Genomic DNA, 20,241 nt, shown 5'->3' on the forward strand with positions numbered 1-20,241 from the left:
TTTATGAACAGACAATCACCTCATGTAGACATTTGTAACCTTGCCTAAGAAAGTATTCCTGATTTACTGATTAAAAGGCCTAAACCTAGGCAGGGTAGAACAGGGGAAGTGTGGCCAAAGTTCATGGGCTCTGGGAGAAAAGGGTCTTGGGAAAGGGAAGCAGAGAGGTATCAGAAGAAAAAGGAAAAAGAACAGACAGGATAGATTAGCCTGAAGAGAAACACTTGGCTGGATCCATGTGGATGGAAGATTCAGAATATAAAGAAGTATTTATGGAATTATGGATGGGAGATAGCCCACTATGAAATGATTAGAATATATGCCAAGGTATGGAGGCTCATGAGTTAAGAGGGTTCAGGAGATAATATCTGTCATACCCTAGGTGAAATAAGGCTATTCTAAAATCTATCAGGTGTCTGTGTCTTTACTGATTGTGATAGTGGGTTAAATACTACTGCTGTAATAATTATAAGACTAATAATAAACATTTTGGGCTATACTTTTAAATTAACAGCAACAGAAAAACAAACAGAAAGACTCTAGATATATAAATATACTTCAATGAGATTATAATGGGAATGAGATATTCCTATTATTCAGTGACATGGCATACTTCCTAATGTTATAGAAAAATAAATTACTTATATGTCTGCCATGCTTGGTGTGTAAGCAATCCTAATGTGTTTTCAGTTATAAACTAAGCGAATTGGATTTAAACTTTCATAGACACATGCAAATAGTTTTAAGGTTGGTTTGAAATAAAATAGTCATATATAGATGAAAAACACAATAATATTGTAGACTTTGAACTTTAACAGAGACAGAGACAACATGTCACTGGTTATGACTACTATTTTTACTTTAATAATAATTTTTGCTTTCTATACCACTTCAAAGGAAAATGCTGGACTATGGAAAATATTAGGGTATCAGAAACAAAGAAAAATGAAAAAATATGAAACTTGGAAACAAACTTTAGAAGAGAAATTAGAAAGACTTATAACTAAGAATATGATAATAATATAGAAACTAAGGGGGAAAGCCAGAATATGCAACACAACATTGTAATAAGACAATAAGGTGGCCTATCTCTAAAAAATAATGGTAAAAAATAGTAAAGAAACTACCAGAAGATGAGGAAAATCCACAAAGTTATCACGTATTTTATCGGAAACCTATAGTTGTACAAGATTTTAAAAGGCTTAAGGAGGCAATAACCAGTTATGTCTTACACTCACCATATGTCAAATAGTTAATAACTCTACCACACAGAATCACATAATTCCAAAAGATTAGAGAAATTTGATGACAGACATTCTAGAGCAGAGCCCCCAGTTAGAATGCCCGGCATGATGGAAAGGTGAAGCCTCACTTATGGAGCAGTGAAATAGGACTAGAGTCCTTTATATTGTCAAGGATCAGTGACTAGGTGAAGGCCCATATTCTATATTAAGAATACCAATTACCCTTGATGATGGTGTCCTATAACAATGCCAAACAATAGCCATGAATGCTTGGGACAAGATTGAACAACAGGGGAAACTGAATTTTTACAATAATAACCTAAGGTTAAAATGAATCTTTTACTGACATTTTACAGAGACTAACTAAAGCTCTGACTAGAAAGATAGCAGATGCAAATGTTAGAGAAATTATATTGTCATCTGTAGCTTTGAAAATGTTAATGCTGAATGCAAAGAGGCTATTAGGCCCTGATGGCAAGATCTGGACCTCTTCATGAATGGATTAAAACTACTCCAGACCTATAAATAAATGCTCATGATTCAGTTATAGTTGGACAAACAACTACAGAAGACATTCAAAGATCAAATGTCCACTGCTGTGGCTGAGAAAATTCAAATCATTCTCTAAAGGATGGTAAACAAATCATTTCTAAAGATAAATTTTCTATAATAGCAATAATTCAAGGAAAAGATTTCCTATATAATGTAAAAGACATAGAAGGAATAGTCATATGGCTCATGAATGTAGGTCATTCAAAGATATCTAAAGCAATTCTTAATTTAATAAAACTGACTTGAGGGTACGTTCAAGGGCCCCCCAAAAACAATGTGAGCTGTTCATTTTCTGTTCACCAAAAAAAGGATTATTCTAAAGGACAACAAGAAAATTCAAGGTCTGATAGGACAAACAGGGCTACTGAAAATTTAGAAAAACCAATTAATGGAGATAAAGGTACTCATAAGGGTAAAATAACAGGTGCTGAAGATACCAAAAAACAACTGTTTTGGCACACTACTGTGAATGATAAGAGACCCAAATTAAAATTACAGTTAGATGCTAATGAGATTGAAGGGTTACTGGATGCTGAGGCAGATGTAACAATAATTTCCCAAGATTCATGGCATTCAGGTTGCCTACTTTAGACAGTATCTACACAACTTCTAGGAATTGGAACATTGTCTCAATTAAAGCAAAGTGTAAGATGGCTTACCTGTACGGGGCCAGAGGTCAAATAGGAAAATTAAGGCCATACGTGACTGATATAGCCTTAATCTTATGGAGCAGATATCTATTACAACAATGGAAAACCCAGATTAATATCCCTCCCATTTTAGAGAAAAGCCATGAAACAAATGAAAAACTCCTGTTTAAATAAATAAAATTATTTTTTAAAGGTTATCAAAGACAGTTACAGACTGTCCAGGCTGTCCATAAAGAAGATACAGCAGGAGCTGAGTCTTCTACTTTATGTTGGGGAACCACAGCTGATAAAACCCCTACAGCTTTCCTGCTAAAGTGGTTGACTGACCAATAAGACTGAGCTGCCAGACTTCAAGAGTGTGGAATTAAGAATATGAATCTCCAGGAAGTGAAATTAGTTGAGACCCCTAAATCTAGAAACATCTTTGCATATGAGCCATATGACCGACCCCCACTTCTGCTTGAGACCTTTGTGTTTCTTGCTCAGGAGTTTGGCAACATGGACAGTGGTCCACTGGTGTTATTAGTGATGCTCCTTAAAGCAGTTCTGGGCTCTATCTCAGAAAGTGAGAATCAGGCTCCCTGGAGGTGAAGCCTGATGCATCCAGACATCACTACATCAGAGGTTATTCCCACCCTAACCTGTTCCCTTGCTCCTTTTGTAACCACTAAACTCCATGAGGGGAAATTAAAACGTTTCATTACAAAAATAGACAAAAGTAAGTGGTGGACACTCATCCAGCTCTACAGAAGATACCGGAAGTAACATTGTCATCAGAAAACAAATATAAATTCATTAAAGAGGCCACTGTTGAAACATAAACAATAACAGGAGAAGCAATCAAAAGATGTGGAAGAAAACAGAAGTCAATAAAATTGAAAGGAATTAATACAAACCTTTCAAAGACAACTCTCCATACTGATAGTCTCAATTTGCCACCCAAAAGACACAGATTACTGAAGAATTATAAAATGGGAGCCATTATTTTGATGTCTCTAAGAAATACAGGTGTAGCTATTTTATTATAAGTCAAAATAAAATTCAAGGCAAGAAGAAAAGAGAAAAAGAAGATTCCTTCATTCTCATCACTGGAATATTCAGGAACAAGAGAACAGTAATCTTAAAATACATGTGCTAAATACAGGATACACAATTTGATGGAAAAATGTAAAGCCACAGTTAAAGACCAATACAGTAATAGTGGGTGAGTTCAATACCCTTTACCACTAATAGAGAAGCCATCTGGATTAAAAGTAAATAGAGGGATGCTAAGAATGAATAGAAGTATGAATTGGATGGACATAAAAGAGTATACCAATTGAAGGCCAACAATACACATGGCACCTAAGGGACATTTGGCAAAATTGGACACACATTAAGAGAGAAAAGAAAGCTAATGAAGCCATGAATGCTGATAAAGCATCCTATATTCTAAAAGAAAACAAAGGAATAAAGCAAAATATTAGTATAAAAAGAAAGTATATTTTACAGAACTTGGCAAAACAACATGGGAGAGTGGAATTGAGAATTTATTAGGGATGGGCATGGTGGCACGTGCCTATAATCCCAATGCTCAAGGAGGGGGAGGCAAGCAGGTCTCTAAGTTCAAGGCTAGATTGGTCTACAAAACAAATCTAGGACAGCCTGGCTACACATAGAAACTCTGTCTCAATAAACCAAATAAGACAAAGGGAGATCAAGTCTCTTCTTGGTAACCTGCTATCCTTCCTCTGAGTGCCATCAGGTCTCCCCCTCCAAGGGACATGGTCAAATATGAGGCACCAGAGTTCGTGTGAAAGTCATACCCCACTCTCTACTCAATTGTGGAGAATGTTCTGTCCATTGGCTAGATCTGGGTAGGGGTTTAAAGTTTACTGCCTGTATTGTCATTGGCTGGTGACTTAGACTTGATACCCTATGAGCATATACAGGGGGAGGAAATCCCCCTCAGGAACAGTCATACAGGAGGGGAATAAGGGGAAAATGGGAGGGAGGGAAGAATGGGAAGATACAAGGGATGGGATAACCATTGAGATGTAACAAGAATAAATTAATAAAAAAATTTTAAAAAGACAAAGGGAGAGGGAGAGGGAGAGAGAGAGAGAGAGAGAGAGAGAGAGAGAGAGAGAGAGAGAGAGAGAGAGAGAGAGAGAGGAACATCAGAGACCACAGGTAAAAAGAACCAGTCCTGTGTCCCCAAGAAAACTCAAGGAAATGGATCAAAGGAGGAGGAGAACAGGACCTTCTGGGAGGTACTTCAGGGCTGTGTCTCATCAGTACACCCTAGGTGTCAGGGACTCCAAGGAGTGCCAGGTCCCCTCCCTTAGGCTGCTGTGGGCAGGGGAAATGGTGCTGCTGGGGCACAGAGGCCCATGGATGGTAGAAGGTGAGGAGAGAGGGTTTTGTTGTCAGGACATAATACACAAGGGGCAGGGGCAGTTAAAGCCATAGTAGAGGCTGAATATGCAGGTGAGAATATGTCTGATATACATCCCCTGAGAACTGGACTGCCATGGTGCCTGGGTATGTAGAACACAATGACCTTAGACTTGGCCTTCTCTTTGGAAAGCCATGAATGGATTGGAATTCATAATTCTTGCCCTGGAGTTAGAATCAGGAAGGAAGAAGGTGTCAATTCATATACTTTTAAAAATATTTTATTAATTTATTCATATTACATCTCAATGGTTATCCCATCCCTTGTATCCTCCCATTCCTCCCTTCCTCCCATTTTCCCCCTACTCCCCTCCCCTATGACTGTGACTGAGGGGGACCTCCTCCCCCTGTATATGCTCATAGGGTATCAAGTCTCTTCTTGGTAACCTGCTGTCCTTCCTCTGAGTGCCACCAGGCCTCCCCATCCAGGGGATGTGGTCAAATATGAGGCACCAGAATTTGTATGAAAGTCAGACCTCACTCTCCACTCAATGGTGGAGAATGTCCTGTTGATCGGCTAGGTCTTGGTAGGGGTTCGAAGTTTACTGCCTATATTTTCCTTGGCTGGTGCCATAGTTTGAACAAGACCCCAGGACCCAGATCTGTCCATCATAATGTTCTTTTTGTAGGTTTCCAGGACCCTCTGGATCCTTCTACTTCCCTATGCCCCTTGGGCTAGTGTCTCAATATAAGTGAGTATATTCCATTTGACTCTTTATGCTTCTGGATGAACTCACTCATAATCATTTCTAGTTCAATCTATTTGTCCACAAATTTCAGAAATTCCTTGTTTTTAATAGCTGAGTAGTATTCCATAGTGTAAATGTACCACAGTTTCTTTATCCATTCTTCTGCTGAGGGACACTTAGGCTGTTTCCATGGTCCAGCTATTATTAATAAGGCAGCTATGAGCATGGTTGAGCATATGTCCTTGTTGTGTGGTAGAGCATTTTCTGGGTATATTCCAAGGAGTGGAATAGCTGCATCTTGAGGAAGTCATATTACCATTTTTCTGAGAAAGCGCCAGATATTTCCAAAGGGGTTGTACTAGTTTGCATTCCCACCAGCAATGAAGGGGTGTTCCTCTCTCCACATCCTCGCCAACATATGGTGTCACTTGAGTTTTTGATCTTAGCCATTCTGATGGGTATAAGATGGAATCTCAGTGTCGCAAATGGTGCTGGTCCAACTGGATGTCTACATGTATAAAAATGCAATTAGACCCCTATTTGTCACCTTGCACAAACTCAAATCCAAGTGGACCAAAGACCTCAACATAAAACCAGAGACACTAAGTCAGTTAGAAGAAAAAGTGGGGAAGAGCCTGGAACACATTGGCACAGGAGACAACTTCCTGAACAGAACACCAACAGCCCCGGCCTTAAGGTCAACAATTAATAAATGGGACCTCTTGAGGCTGAGAAACTTCTGTAAGGCAGGAGACACTGTCAAGAGAACAAAGCGACAGCCTACAAACTGGGAAAAGATCTTCACCAACTGTACATCTGACAAAGGTCTAATTTCCAAAACATATAAAGAACTCAAGAAATTAAATACCACCAAACCAAATAACCCCATTGAGAAATGGGGCTCAGAACTAAACAGAGAATTCTCAACAGAGGAATATCAAATGGCTGAGAAACACTTAAAAAAATGTTCAACCTCCTTAGTCATCAGAGAAATGCAAATCAAAATGACTCATATACTTTTTTTTATGTTGGAGATACTTTACTAATTATACAGCATTTCCATTTCAAATAACTACAGTCAAATTACAGTTTATTTATTTATTTATTTAATCTTTTTCTCATTTTATTATTTTATTCATATTACATCTCGATTGTTAGCCCTTCCCCTGTTTCCTCCCATTCTTCCCTCCCTCCCACTTCCCCCCTTCTCCCCTCCCCTATGTCTGTGATTGAGGGAGACCTCCTCCCCCTATATATGTTCTTAGAATATCAAGTCTATTCTTGGTAACTTGCTATCCTTCCTCTGAGTGCCGCCAGGCCTCCCCATCCTCATATACTTTTTAAAAGTGAGGCGGACTCAGCTGTACCTTGTCAATGGCTTTTACAGAGAGAAAGTTTATAGTATATAGATGGTTCCATTTCAAAATCTTCTTCACTTTGTCTTTGGTGTGTGTACATGCTCATTTCTCTGTGTACCTGAACGTGAAATCCAGAAGCCGAGGTCAGGTGTCTTCTTCATTTGCTCTTCACATTAGTTTGTTTAGACATGGTCTTTTGCAGAACCCAGTGCTTGCCAATTCAGCTCCATTGGCTGGTCAGCAAGCCCCAGGGGTTCTGTTCCTGTGGTCCCAACTCCTGAGAATACAAGCACCTGCACCATGCTTGGCCCTTTGCCCTGGTAAGAGCCCACTATGTGCAGAAAGGAAAGGCAGTAAATAGCATCAAGGATTAAAGTTCCACATTCTCCAGTGCAACAGGAAGGGAACAGGTGCTGGACATCCAGAGGCAATGGCTGGGGGAAACATGGGTGTTTACAGGGATTCAGCAGCGAAGAAGGGCACACTGTTCCCAGCCACTTATAAGGTTGTATTTCAGGGTCCACAGAGGCACCAATCCAGTGCCCCATCTCTGAAATACACCAAGGACAGGAGTCCAAGAGGGGGAAACAGGACCTTCTGTGTGCTGTGGCTGGGCTACTTCTCATCAGTACACCCCAGATATCAGTGACTCCAAGGAATGACAGGGCCCGCCTTCTCCTGCAAACACCTGAAGGCTCTGATCTCAGGAATCTGAGGAAAGCTGAGGTGGTGATGCCACTGCAGACAGTCGGCCCACAGGTTTGGCAAATCTTTCTCATTGAGAGTATGAAGAATCTGGGGAGTGGAGGGTGGCTGAGAGTGCAAAGTGCTTCCTGTATGGGGGGAAACCTGAGTTCATTACATTAAAAGAAAGGTATATGTACAGGCATGTTTAATCTCAGCACTGGGGTGACAAACACAGGAGGATCAAAAGAGCTGCCTGGCCAGCCATTGTAGCACAGTCAGTGAGCAACAGATTCAGTCACAGATCCTGTCTCCAAAAGTAGAGGAGAAAAACTGAAGACACCAGATTTTGACCTAAGATTGTCTACACCGTGTGCACACACACACACACACACACACACACACAGAGAGAGAGAGAGAGAGAGAGAGAGAGAGAGAGAGAGAGAGAGAGAGAGAGAGAGAGACAGACAGACAGACAGACAGACAGACAGACAGACAGAGACAGAGACAGACAGGCAGACAGACAGGCAGACAGACAGAGACACAGAGACAGACAGACAGACACAGAGAATGCAATACACTGTGTTCTTTGAAAGCAGGCTATCTCCAGGGTCACATTTCCCTCTCTGGCTGCAAAGACCAGCCTCAAAACACACATCCCATCCTTCAGTGTGAGTGAGTGAAGAACGAGGTAGTGGAGAAAACAGTGGAACCCGGGCCCCATACATAGCACCCTAGAGAGAAGACAAGGAGGACAAGGAAGTATGGGGGGGAGTCTGAGACAAGGCATCAGGAGGAAGCTGATGTGCTGTCTGGCTGCACAGGGTCCCTGCAGAGTGCAAGGCTGAGTGCCTAGCTAGCCAATACTCCATACAGGGATGCTGAAGTTCCAGGGAGGCGCGCCCATGGGACTTCTGGGTACTAGGGCTCAGGCCAAAGAGGCCTAGGCCTGGCATGACGCTAACAAGATTTGTAGATCCTATCTGGACATTTGCACTGTCAAGCACGAAAGTGAACATTTATTACGAGGGTGGAACGGAAACGCTCTCCACCCAGTTAGGAGCTTTCACATCGCCCATAGCATGCCTCACAGGCTCCAGGATGTTCCTCTTTGGGGGGCGGGGCGTTCTGGTCTCCTGTCATCTAAGAAGTGGGACCAAGCACAGGAGGGGCCCTGGCATTCTGATTTCTGGCTGCTGATCTCCTGCCGGCCGCCTTTAAGATGGTCTTGTCGAAGAGCTCTTTCTCGCGGTAGTGCACCGGCGGGCCGCGCAGGTACTTCTCTTCTGCCTCCTTGTAGCTGAGGTCTTCTAGGGCAGCGATGGAGCAGATGATTGCTTCTGGAAGAAGAACCTCCATGGTAAAGCGCACTATGTCTCCTCTTGTCAAGGAGAGGAGGGCCTCATCTGCTTCCTTAGCTATTTCTTGCAAATGCCTGGCCACTAGATGCAACTGGTCTTCATCTTCTAGGTAGGTCTCAATGCAGAGGATTTCCCTCTTTAATTTGCGGAGGTCGTCCAGGCGCTTGGACTGTTTTCTGCCCTTCACGATGTCCCGCAGGTGCTGGTCGGCACCCTTCTTCTTGATGATGAAGTCTACAATCTTCTTGTTGGTTCTGTCCCATGCAGCCTTCATGCGGTCAGGCAGGAGTTTTTTGTGGGGCCCCTTCCCACTCAGGGCCGTCTCCTCCTCCCAGTCTTCCAAGTCTGCATAGTTCACCTTGGGAAAATCAATGTGCAGTTCGCCCTCTTGGATGGCCCTCCTCAGAGGGTAGCTGGTTCGGGAGGCGTAGTAGTCCACAAAGGAGACCAGGGAGGAGCCACAGGCCAGGCCCTCTCTGTAGTGGTCAATCACAGAGAAGCACCAGCTGATTCCCTGGCCGTACACTCTGCTGGCTCTTCTCAATAGCGATCTCTTCTCCTCACAGTCCAGAGGCTTCAGCTTGCGGAGAGGGACGCGGACACCCCTGCGCTCAAGCTGCATGTTGCCCTCAATCAACAGCACCCTCGCCATCTTGTCGTGTTGGCTGACGCTCTTGACCACCGCTGGCCAGAAAGGAAGGTCCTGGCATTTGAACCAGACCAGCATTCCTCGTTTAATCGTATTCAGACTCTGGGCAGAAGAAGCCACCCTGGTGGCTTGGCTGTCTTCTTGAATCGCGGCCCTTCTCCTCTGGAACCTGGTGCTGGCCGCCTTTGAGTGCACATGAGGTGACAGTTCTGGTACCCTGCAGCAGGGACACAGCACGTGGTGGATCTTCCTTTTTCTGCTAGCAAGGCGGAGCGACCTTCGCAGCCTCGGGATAGGAGGCACACAGGCTGCTGGTGCCCCTTTTGCATCTGGCTTCAGGGTCCCTGGGCTGGGGTCCTCCTTGTCCTCTGGGAGGGCAGTCTTCTTCCTCTGGCCTCCAATAGCCCGGATCTCTAGGCCTGCACAGGATGCTCTTGCTCGTGGCTTCAGGTCTTTGGGCGAGGTGGAGATGCGCCTCCTCCTCCTCCTTGGTGGCCCAGGGGCAGCCTGCTGCTCATCTTTAACCCAGGCACCCTCCGTGGAGGCTGGGGCCCTCCGAGACCTATGCTTGGATGTGCTCAGCTTTCTCTTCCGTGGATTAAAATCAGCCCTTCCTGCAGGTGCTGAGGAGCTTGGCCACACTCTGGTGCCGCTTAACCCACTCCCTTGTACTTCAAAGTGAGGAGGCCCAACAGCACTGTGCGCCTGGCTTTTACCCCCTTGCCCAACAGGCAGATTCTGTGAGCCCCTCACCCGGGGGCGGCCCCGCTGCTTCCTAGGACTCCTCTGGGAGAGCCCTTGGCCTTTCTGCCTGTGTGCTTCAAGGTGAAGGCTCTGGAGTGGGCTACAGCTAGCCTGCTCTTTGGGAACCTTTGGGGCCTCCATGTTGGTTTTTCGGCCATGTGCCCTTCCTCCTGGAAACAAGCTCCTTCCCTCTTCCAGAACATCCAGCGCCATCTTGAGGGCTCTCCAGTATGCCCTCCTCTGCCCTGGCGAGCCACTGCCCTGTGACTTCCTTCCTGCCAAGGGGGGCATGGTTAAGAGTTTGGACTTGGTTAGGGGCTTCACCTCGGTGCTCCTCACTCTTGTCTTCTCACCCAATGGCATGATTTGCACCTCCAGGTAAGATGCCACTCTCCTCTTACTATGGGCTGAGGTCCTGGGTCTCGACAAGACCCGCGCAGGCCACATCTCGTCCTGCCAGCTGCAGATCACATACTCTGCAGAGTCCATGGTGACGGGACTCTGTGATCACCAATGACAGGGTTGCAGTGCGCTCCTTGACTGCCTGCGGGTCCTCTCCGGCCTGGCTGCCCTGCCTGAGGTGCTGGCCTCCTTCCAGAGTCTGGTGGAGAAGCTTGAAGTGACTTCTTCACTCGGGGCGATGTGGTGGGCGTGGGTGTATCCTGGAGAGTGGGAGAGGGAAACAGAACTGCATGAGGAAGGAAATAGCCTTTAGTGGACATGGGAGCATCAGCTCAGTGAGGTGAGGTGAGGGAAATCGAGGGAGCTCACAGAAGTCTGTTCTGCAGGTGCAGGAGACGATACAGAAGGCTCCCAAGCCTGTGTGCCAGGCACTCATAACCATTTTGTTTCCCAAGCTGAGGCTGGGGTGGGGCACTTCTTCCCAGCGAGGTATGTCTTTACAAGGCTTGTGTATTTGCTTGCCCACTGAGTCAGTACCTTGGGGCTCCCTGGGATGCCCATGAAGGGAGTGGGGGTCGGAGGAGGGGAAGCCTCATTGGATTCTTTTCTAGGGAGCTAGTCCTGCTCTGCCACACACAGACACACACACCATGCCGGGAAGCCTGTGGACACCTAGCACATGCGCCTTCCATACTTGTGGGATTCCAGGTTGAGCAGTAAAGATATGCGAAAATCTTTGTGGTAATTTGCTTAACATGGCAAGTAGGGAGGGATGGCTGCTATCATAGCTCTCGGCCTCTCGCTCCTCCCCGTCCAATCATTTGGTTCATATCTTTGGTTCCCAACTCCATCCTGGACCTCACTATGGGATCTAGTGTCCACGGGGCACACTTGGAGAGAGACCCCAAGAGAAAGCACTACATTATGGAGAAATTAGCAGACTTGGCAGTGTCAGAAGGAGTGAATGTCTCTGTTGGAACTGTGCACCCTCCTGCTGCAAATGTCTAGTCTGCAATAGACCCTGCGCACCATATCTGCCTGCATCTGTGTGTGTGTGTGTGTGTGTGTGTGTGTGTGTGTGTGTTTGTGTGCATGTACATGTTCCTGACTGCATTTGCCTTGAGCCTGTGCGGTTCCTATCAGCACTGTGCATGTCATGTATGCCTGTGGGAAACAATACCCACATTTGTCTCATCCTCAGGAGAGGCCCTCTGTGCTCACCTTGAAGGACTACAGCACAGTGGAAGAACTAGGAAGGGCTCACGTGCCACCTCTGCTCCCTGTTCATTCGAGGATGCAAGTGATTTCCTGTCACTCCCTGGGCACCACAAGGCACAGTGAGACAGCGACATAGCATCCAGAGGTCAATGCTCTTCTTGGAAACTCCCGTTACCCTAAGTCCTTTCTATGCACACCGAGCATGGGGAACCCAGACCTTATCCTGGGAATTCCCAACCTTACAGAAACACGGGAGGCAAATGATGTTCTCCCCAGTCCCTCCCTCAGTCCTTCCCTTCCCACCCTCTGTATCCATAAGCACCCAGTGGTACACTCTAGCTCCTTATTCACTATGCCAATGTGCAGGGCCCCTCCTGTTGTATTCCTATCCAAGGCTAAGGGACTTCAAACCCCATTTCACTATGCCTAAAGTGGCTATCTACACAAAGGGGTCGGGGTGTGTCTCAGGCCCCACCTGTTAAATGATGCAATATTAAGTGTTTATGGTGGCAGTAGGCCACTCAACTCAGGGATCAACCAGCAGTAACCCTTCCTCCGATGAGGCTGTGTGATCCTCACAGGGCTGGTTTGCTCTGATTCGGCCTCCTTGGAGTCCTGGGTCTTGTTACGCAGACGTCTCCTGAGGACACAGAGGAAAACACAAGCCCCTCAGTTACTGTAGGCTGCCTTCTGCTGGACCTTCCTGACACATGGTGTTCTCCACCAAGGCTGAATGAGCACCATCCAGCCCATTCGTGACCACCCCTACGCCCACCGGGGCACCATGCATAGGGTATGTGAGAGCTCAGCCCTCACAGGGTACCCTTAGAAACCAAGGATGCCCGAGTTACACTTACAGAATGCACCCTCCCTACCCCGCCCAGGCCTCGCTTGTTTCTGCTTCCCTCAAGCAGGGTATTCTCAGCCCCACAGACTTCAGTCAGAAAGCATACCTGGGAATGACAACTGTGTGTTCAAGCCCACAAACCAGGGCATCCGTGCAGCATCTGTAACCCAGTCGTGAACAGTCATAACCAGACATAACCAGTCATATCAGGCCACGCTCTCCGCAGACTGCATTCCCTCCCTCCCTGTGTGCCTATTGCTCCAGGGCATCTGAAACCTCCTCAAGTTTTCTACAGCCCACTTAAATCATATACGTATTGCCACCTGCCTCCACCTTCTCAGCCGTCGCCCGCGGTGCACTACTTTCAAAGGTTTGCAGACATTTCTGTGATAGTCACCTTCCCCACAAAAGCAGCACTATCTTCTCCAGAGGCTCACAGAGAAGTGTGGGAGATGGGACCCTGAAATCTCTGTCTCCGCACCTGTTTCAACCCTGGCACCAAAAGCCCTCTATCAAGAACTTGCACCCAATGGCTGTCTGTGAAGGCTATTCACGTTTTCTCCAGATGGGAACAGTGGCTACCCTCCCTGTGGTAAGACAGACACAGGAGGGACAGGCTGATGAGAGGGTGCAAGAAGGGTACAGTGTATATTGCTCACACACAGAGGCAGAGATACACGGAGAGATCCCGATGAGCTGGACGGTCACAGAGAAATCCCGGCTGCACACCCTGTAATGCCCAGCTGGTGCTTAACCCAACCCTGAGCAGGGTGAAGGCTCAGACAGAGACACAAACTAATGCCTGTTGAGGGGACACAGTCTGGTCCTTCCTCGGGTGTCCATATCGCACTGATTTTTACCTCAGTCTGCCTAACTGTGATTAGTGGCCAGTTTAGAGGCAGCTGTCTTTTGGGGGCATTTCTTGCTTCCTGTGTCAGGTATCCAGGCCAAGACAGTAACACTACTTGACATCCATTGTCCTCCAAGGAAACTGAGGGTCATCACCTGCCTCCCACTCCTACTCCCTTCACCCTCTGTCCATCCCCACCCAACCCCACCACCCTGTTCTCCTCCTCCTTAAATGCTCTCTAGCTTCTCTCTCAGACAACACAAGCCACAACTATCCAGCCTAAGATACTGTAACACAAACACAGTCATTCTGTCAAGAGCACATGGGACAATCATGGCTTTCAGAGCCTGAAACGATAAAACTGTCACCAAAGAGGTGTCACATGAGGACAAAGAGAGAGGGCTGGGTGAGCAGTCAGTCCTTGGGTCTTCAGACAGTAAGTGAGAACCTTTCCTGTCCTGTGAAAGAGCACACACACTCAGAGGGCAACACTCACCGGCTCAGCTCACACAGGTACTCAGGTTGGCTACAGGCACCTACCTAGGCACTTTGCGTGTCTATTTGGTGACTCCAACTCTCCAGCCTGTGAGTATCCTTTGCGAATGTATCTGTAACCAGAAAATACTGCCTTGCTCCCTGCTGTCGTGGCAACCGCTGTGTCATAGGGGAGGGCGGAGAAAAAAGTTCTCTCCTAGTAACCAGCTCTCTGTGGAAATCAGGAAGTACTAACCCACCCAGGGGGCTGACTGTTCACTTACATCCCTGTCACCTAGCTCCCTCCTCACCCCCTGCAGCTGCAGGCATGAAAGGAAGTAAGCATGCATGTGCACATACCACAGAAGGTGATGCTGCCATTCCAGGGTGCAGGGCCTTTGACCACAAAGGTCTGGGACAAGGCAAGACAAGAGATGATGGGTTCTGCTCTGCCTCCTGTAAGATAAGGGGCCATGTCTGAGAAGGACACCTTTTCACCTGCCAGAGTTCAGAAGGCAGGCACATAGTTTCTCCAGATGCAAATGAATGTTCTAGTTCACTTGGCAGAAAATGTGGAGGAACATGAACCTGCACAGGATAGAAAGCAGCTCAGGGAGTCAGGTGGTGGCATCACCAAAAGATCCATCTTGAATCTCAAACAGGAAGGGGGCAGATCAAACTTCAAATAGCAGGAAACTTTGGAAACCTCAAAGGCCGCCCCCAGTGACATATTTCCTCCATCACTGCCACATCTCCCAAACAAATCCCAAACAGTGCCATCTACTAGGAAACAAATATTCAAAAGCCCCAGGCTGTGGATGCTATCTCATTCAAACCAGCACCAGCATCTGCACCAGCACCAGCACCCACTCACCCACCTACCCACCCACCTACAAACACACACAGGGACACTCACACACACATACTCACCCATGCCCAATCTCCCAGTCTCCCAATCTCTCTCTCTCTCTCTCTCTCTCTCTCTCTCTCTCTCTCTCTCTCTCTCTCCCTCCCTCCCTCCCTCTCACATTCATATCTATAAAGAACAACGAAAGATCCACGGTAGAATAGTAAATGACTCAATAAATAGTAATATTAAATACTGGGTTAACGCAGTATTTACATATCAGCAAATAAATTCTCCTTTCACAACATATATATGATTGTCATTATCTATACAGTATTGTTACAAGATAAGTTTTCCCTTTGTTTGCAGGTAATGAAATGTAATTATATAATACAAATTGCAGAAAAAAAAGGAGTGTATGGTGATAAAACCAATATGAATAGAATAGTCGTTTCCTTCTAATCCATAAAACCTATAGGAATCTTAGATTTTTCAGTTATAAATAGAGATAAAACTTAAAAGTTCATTTTTAATACTTAAAAACAATCATATTAGGGTGTGCTGTAACCTGCCTGATGTTCAGCAAATAGCCATCAAAGGTGGCATTATGCCCATCCTGTATTGTAAACAAGGGGGTAATTAGAATTACAAGTGTGTTGTAGGATAAAGAGGAAAGGCATTTGAGGCTTACTGTCCTAAAGGTGAGGTAGGGCGCTGTCTTACAATTAATCATCTTAAGCCGCTACTTTCAAGAATTAATCAAGTTGTGCATTTAAGAGAGTTCTATTATGACTGCTAACTTCAGAAAGATGGAGGCTTGTCTCATAGAATGGCATGGGACGTCTTCATTTTGCTTTTCTTTCACTGTGTTGCTCTTGCTAACCTGGAACTCACTATGTGGACCATGCTGGCCACAAACACAGAGATCCTCCTGCCTCTGTCTTCCTAAAGCTGTCATTAAAATCCTGTGCCACCACGCACAGCTCTTCCTTGCTTTTTAAAAATCATTTTTCTTTTCGAAACAGGGTTTCTCTGTGTAGCCTTGCCTGTCCTTGGAATTCACTCTGTAAACTATGTTGGTTTTGAACTGCTCTGCCTCCCAAGTGCTGGGACTAAAAGACTGAAAAATATTTTCAGTAAAAAAATCTTCTAATCTATTATAACTTTCATTTTTTTCTTTTATACATATTTTAATTGTTTCTGGATTTTACGCAATATATATTGACCATATTCTTATTGTAATTTTTATTTATTTTTTATACAACATATTTTGATGATTACTTTCCATCCCCCCAACTTCCTGCTTGATCTTCTCCATATCTTTACCCACCGAATCTCCTTCTCTCTCCCTCCCTCTCCCTCTCTCCCTCCCTCTCCCTCTCTCCCTCTCTCTCTCTCTCTCTCTCTCCCTCTCTCTCTCTCTCCCTCTCTCTCTCCCTCCCTCTCTCTCTCTCCCTCTCTCTCTCTCTCATTCTCTCTATATGTCAAAAGTCCCACAACAAAAACCATTAAATCCAAAGCTAAGAAAGAAAAAAATTTTAATAAGATAAGAAATGCCAAAGAAAACAAAAATTTAAAACCTAAATGAAAAACCTGGAGTCCATTTTGTATTGATGAACTGCTCCTGGATAGAAGGGTCTCTTCTGGAGTGTGGTTAATGTTCTCAGTGGAGAAAAAACTTACTTTCCTTTTTCAAACAGCTTTAAATTGCAAAACTTTATTATTTAGGTAAGGAACTTTGCATCCACTTCCCCTTTTCAGTGTTGTGAGTTGGTCCAGATTGAACCTGTGTATGTCTTATGTATCCCATGACAGTCTCTGTGAGTTTATCTGATCATCAATCCTGTACTGTCTTGAAGACAGTTTCCTTGGGGTTATCTACCGCCTCTGGCTCTTCTAATCATTTCGTATCGTCTTTTTCATAGATACCCGAACACTGAGAAATAAGGTTTAAGGAAGTTATCTGATTTAAGATTAAGTGCTCCAAAGTTTCTTATTCAATACAAATTGTCCCATTGTGTGTCTCTGTATTAATACTCATAGACACATTGATAAATTGAATCAAATTGAAGATCCAGATGTAAATTTATCCAAATAGCTGATTTTTTTTTTTTTTTTTTTTTTTTTTTTTTTTTTTTTTTGAGAAAGAAGCAAAAAATAACACACTGGGGAAAAACAGTGGTGGAGGTGAAAGTAGATGGCTGCAAAAAATTACCATGCACAAAGCAACTCTAAATGAATCAAAGACCTCAGAGTAAGACCAGATAATCTGAATATGATAGAACAGAAAGCATGGAATTATGTGGAATTCATTGGCATAGTAAAGGGATTTCTAAACAGGACACTAATAGTCTAGGCACTAAAACCAAAAATTAATAAATGAGAGTTCATGAAGCAAAAAAACCTTCCATATAACAAAGGAAAGCATAATTCAAGCAAAGTCATAGCCTACAGAATGGGAAAATCTTTAGCAATTATAGATCTGATTGAAGGTTAGTATTTAGAATATAAAAAACAAGAAACAAAACTAAGGAGCTGAACATCAAGAGAATAAATAACTGAATTAAAATGGAGTTGTTCTCCACAAGCTGATGTTAAGGCTCAGAGAACAGCACTTACTTGTGCCATCACACATTCAGGAGTCTGTCTAGTACCCAACTAGAACCTTCCCCCATACAGATGAACATTTATAGGGCTGAAAGGTAGTCTTCAAGCTATTAATTGTATGCATCTATCTATAGATTATTTTATATAAAGATATTAATCATTAATATCATACAATTACAGACCTTGTAATCTATAACAGGGATCTGCCTGCAAGATACCCTATGGCAGTAGTCAGACAAATGATATTGTTAGGATTTCTATTGCTGTGAAGAGACACATCACAGCAAGTCTTATCAAAATGAAAAAAAGAAAACATTTAATTGGGGGTGCCTTACAGTTCAGAAGTTTAGTCCATTATAGTTATAGCAGTAAGCATGACAGCATGAAGGCAGACATGGTACTGTAGAAGGAACTAGGAGTTCTACATCTTGATTTGAAGGAAGCAAGGGGGAAAACTGCAGCCCAACCCCCAGGGCACACCTACTCCAACAAGGCCACAACTATAATGCCACTTCCTTTGAACCAAGCATTCAAACACATGAGTCTATGTGGGGCTCATAACTATCCAAAGTACCACATTCTACTCACTGGCTCCCATGGGTTTGTAGCCATAATGTAGTGCAAAATGCATTTGGTCCAGCTTCAAAAGTCCCCGTAAGTCTATCACAATCTCAACAATGTTTAAACATTCAAAGTATCTTCTGAAACTCATGCAATCTTTCTTTTCACTATAAGACCCTGTAAAATAAAACTCGGAAGTGGAGATACCTTACAATGGCATAGAATATATATTAGCATTCCAAAGGGAGGAAAGGGAGGGTAGCATGGAAATACTGGACCAAAGCAAAACTGGGAACCAGCTGGGCAAACTCCAAACTCTGCATCTCCATGTCTGATTCCAAAGCATTCTTATGGTCTCCAACTCTTTTCAGCCCTGTTGACTGAAACAAAGCAAAACCAAACCAAACCAAACAAAGCAAAGCAAAGCAAAGCAAAACAAAACAAAACAAAAACTTCTTTCTCTTGGGCTGGTTCTATTCCCTGTTACCAGTTTTTCTTGGCCACTGTCCCATGACTCTTACATCTCTAGCATATTGGAGTCTTCTGTCTTTGATTTTAATGCCAGAACCGTGTGGCCAAAACTTCCCCCAAGTTCTGCTGCTTGCTGGTGCTGGGGTATGTTCCACCTGTTCAATTATATCTTGACCAACTTTCATTTACTGTTAATCAAATTTCTCTTAGACAATGCTCAGTAACTCTTAAACCTAGTTGATTATTAAGCTGTTTTGTCTTCTTTACTATAATGAAATATGTGTTTCTTCCTTTCAGTTTAAGACAATTTTAAAGTTAAGGATATTGCTGAGAAATATATTTATAAAAAGTAATGCAGCTCTCTTCAGAAATAATTAACATTCATTATAACTGATCTTTTCCTGGAGTGAATGCTCTTTAAATTACTTCATTTTGTAACTGACATACTTGGTCCTGAATGGTTTCCAGACATAACAAGAAAGATATATTTTAAAAGCTGGGAACAGTTGAGAATCTGAATGTATTTTCGTTTCTAGCTAATTATTTATGAGGAGTAGCACGGTAGATATAACTCAAGATGAGCTTTACCGAATTGGTACTTTCATTGTTTTCTGAAAGTATCGTATGCCAAATTAAGAAAACATGATATAAAGATAGAACAGATAGAGCAGAGATTGAGAGAATGTCCAACCAATGCCTGGCCCAACCCGAGACTCACCCCGTGGAAGAGAACCAACCTCTGACACGACTAAAGATACTTACTCTGCAATGCTTGCAGACAGGAGCCTATCAGAGTTGTCTTCTGAGAGGCTCTAGCCAGCAGCTCCTTGAAACAGATGCTGAGACTCACAACCAAACATTGGGCAAATCATAGGGAGTCTAGTAGAAAAATGGGGTGGGGGTGAGAAAAAGAACAAGAGGTGACAAGAACTCTACAAGAAGACCAACAGAGCTAACTAACCAGGGACTAGAGGGGCCTGTGGAGTCTGAAGCTCCAACCAAGGACCATGCACGGACTGGACCTAGGTCCTCTACATAGATGTAGCCAACAGGCAGCAGGGGCTGTCTCTGCCATGGACTCTGTTGCCTGCTTTTTGATCACTTCTCCCTGATGGGACTGCCTTGCCAGGCCATAAGAAAGGAAGCTGAGCTTAGTCCTGAAGTTGAAGAGCAGGGGAGGGTGTGTAGGGGCCATCCCTTTTCTGAGGAATAGAGGAGGAAGATGGGATAGGGAGGGTGGGACTGGGAGGAGATGAAGGAAGGGGCTATGACTTGCATGTACAGTGAATAAATAAATAATTTAAAAACATTCTACTTCAAAAGCATAAAACAAAAAAACAAAACCCAAACAAGCAAACAAAAAACACATGATACCATTTATTTGTTCACCCATTTTCTCAAGGAGCTAAGGGTTAAGGACACCATTTTCAATCTTAGCTACAATAGGCACCTAGAAAACTATCAAGATGTCCTTTGGAAAGATTTACTGTAGAATGATTAGATCTGGCTATTGGAGAAAGAGAGAATCACATGAGCATTGTTAAAGCATTTGCGCTTCCTTAAGTTTTGGGCAATGTTTAGTCCAGAGGACCTTCAG

At 44.3% G+C, this 20,241-nt stretch overlaps 1 protein-coding gene across 1 annotated transcript; it reads right to left on the bottom strand.

The window, feature by feature from the left end:
* Nucleotides 1-8,756: 8,756 nt before the first annotated feature.
* LOC127185478 (PWWP domain-containing DNA repair factor 3B-like) lies at nucleotides 8,757-10,856 on the bottom strand. Its single transcript, XM_051141924.1, has one exon. The coding sequence runs from the start codon at nucleotides 10,854-10,856 to the stop codon at nucleotides 8,757-8,759; it is 2,100 nt and encodes a 699-aa protein (XP_050997881.1).
* Between the last annotated feature and the right edge of the window lie 9,385 nt (nucleotides 10,857-20,241).

Source organism: Acomys russatus, chromosome X (genome assembly GCF_903995435.1).
Source record: "Acomys russatus chromosome X, mAcoRus1.1, whole genome shotgun sequence".
NCBI classification, from domain to species: Eukaryota; Metazoa; Chordata; class Mammalia; order Rodentia; family Muridae; genus Acomys; species Acomys russatus.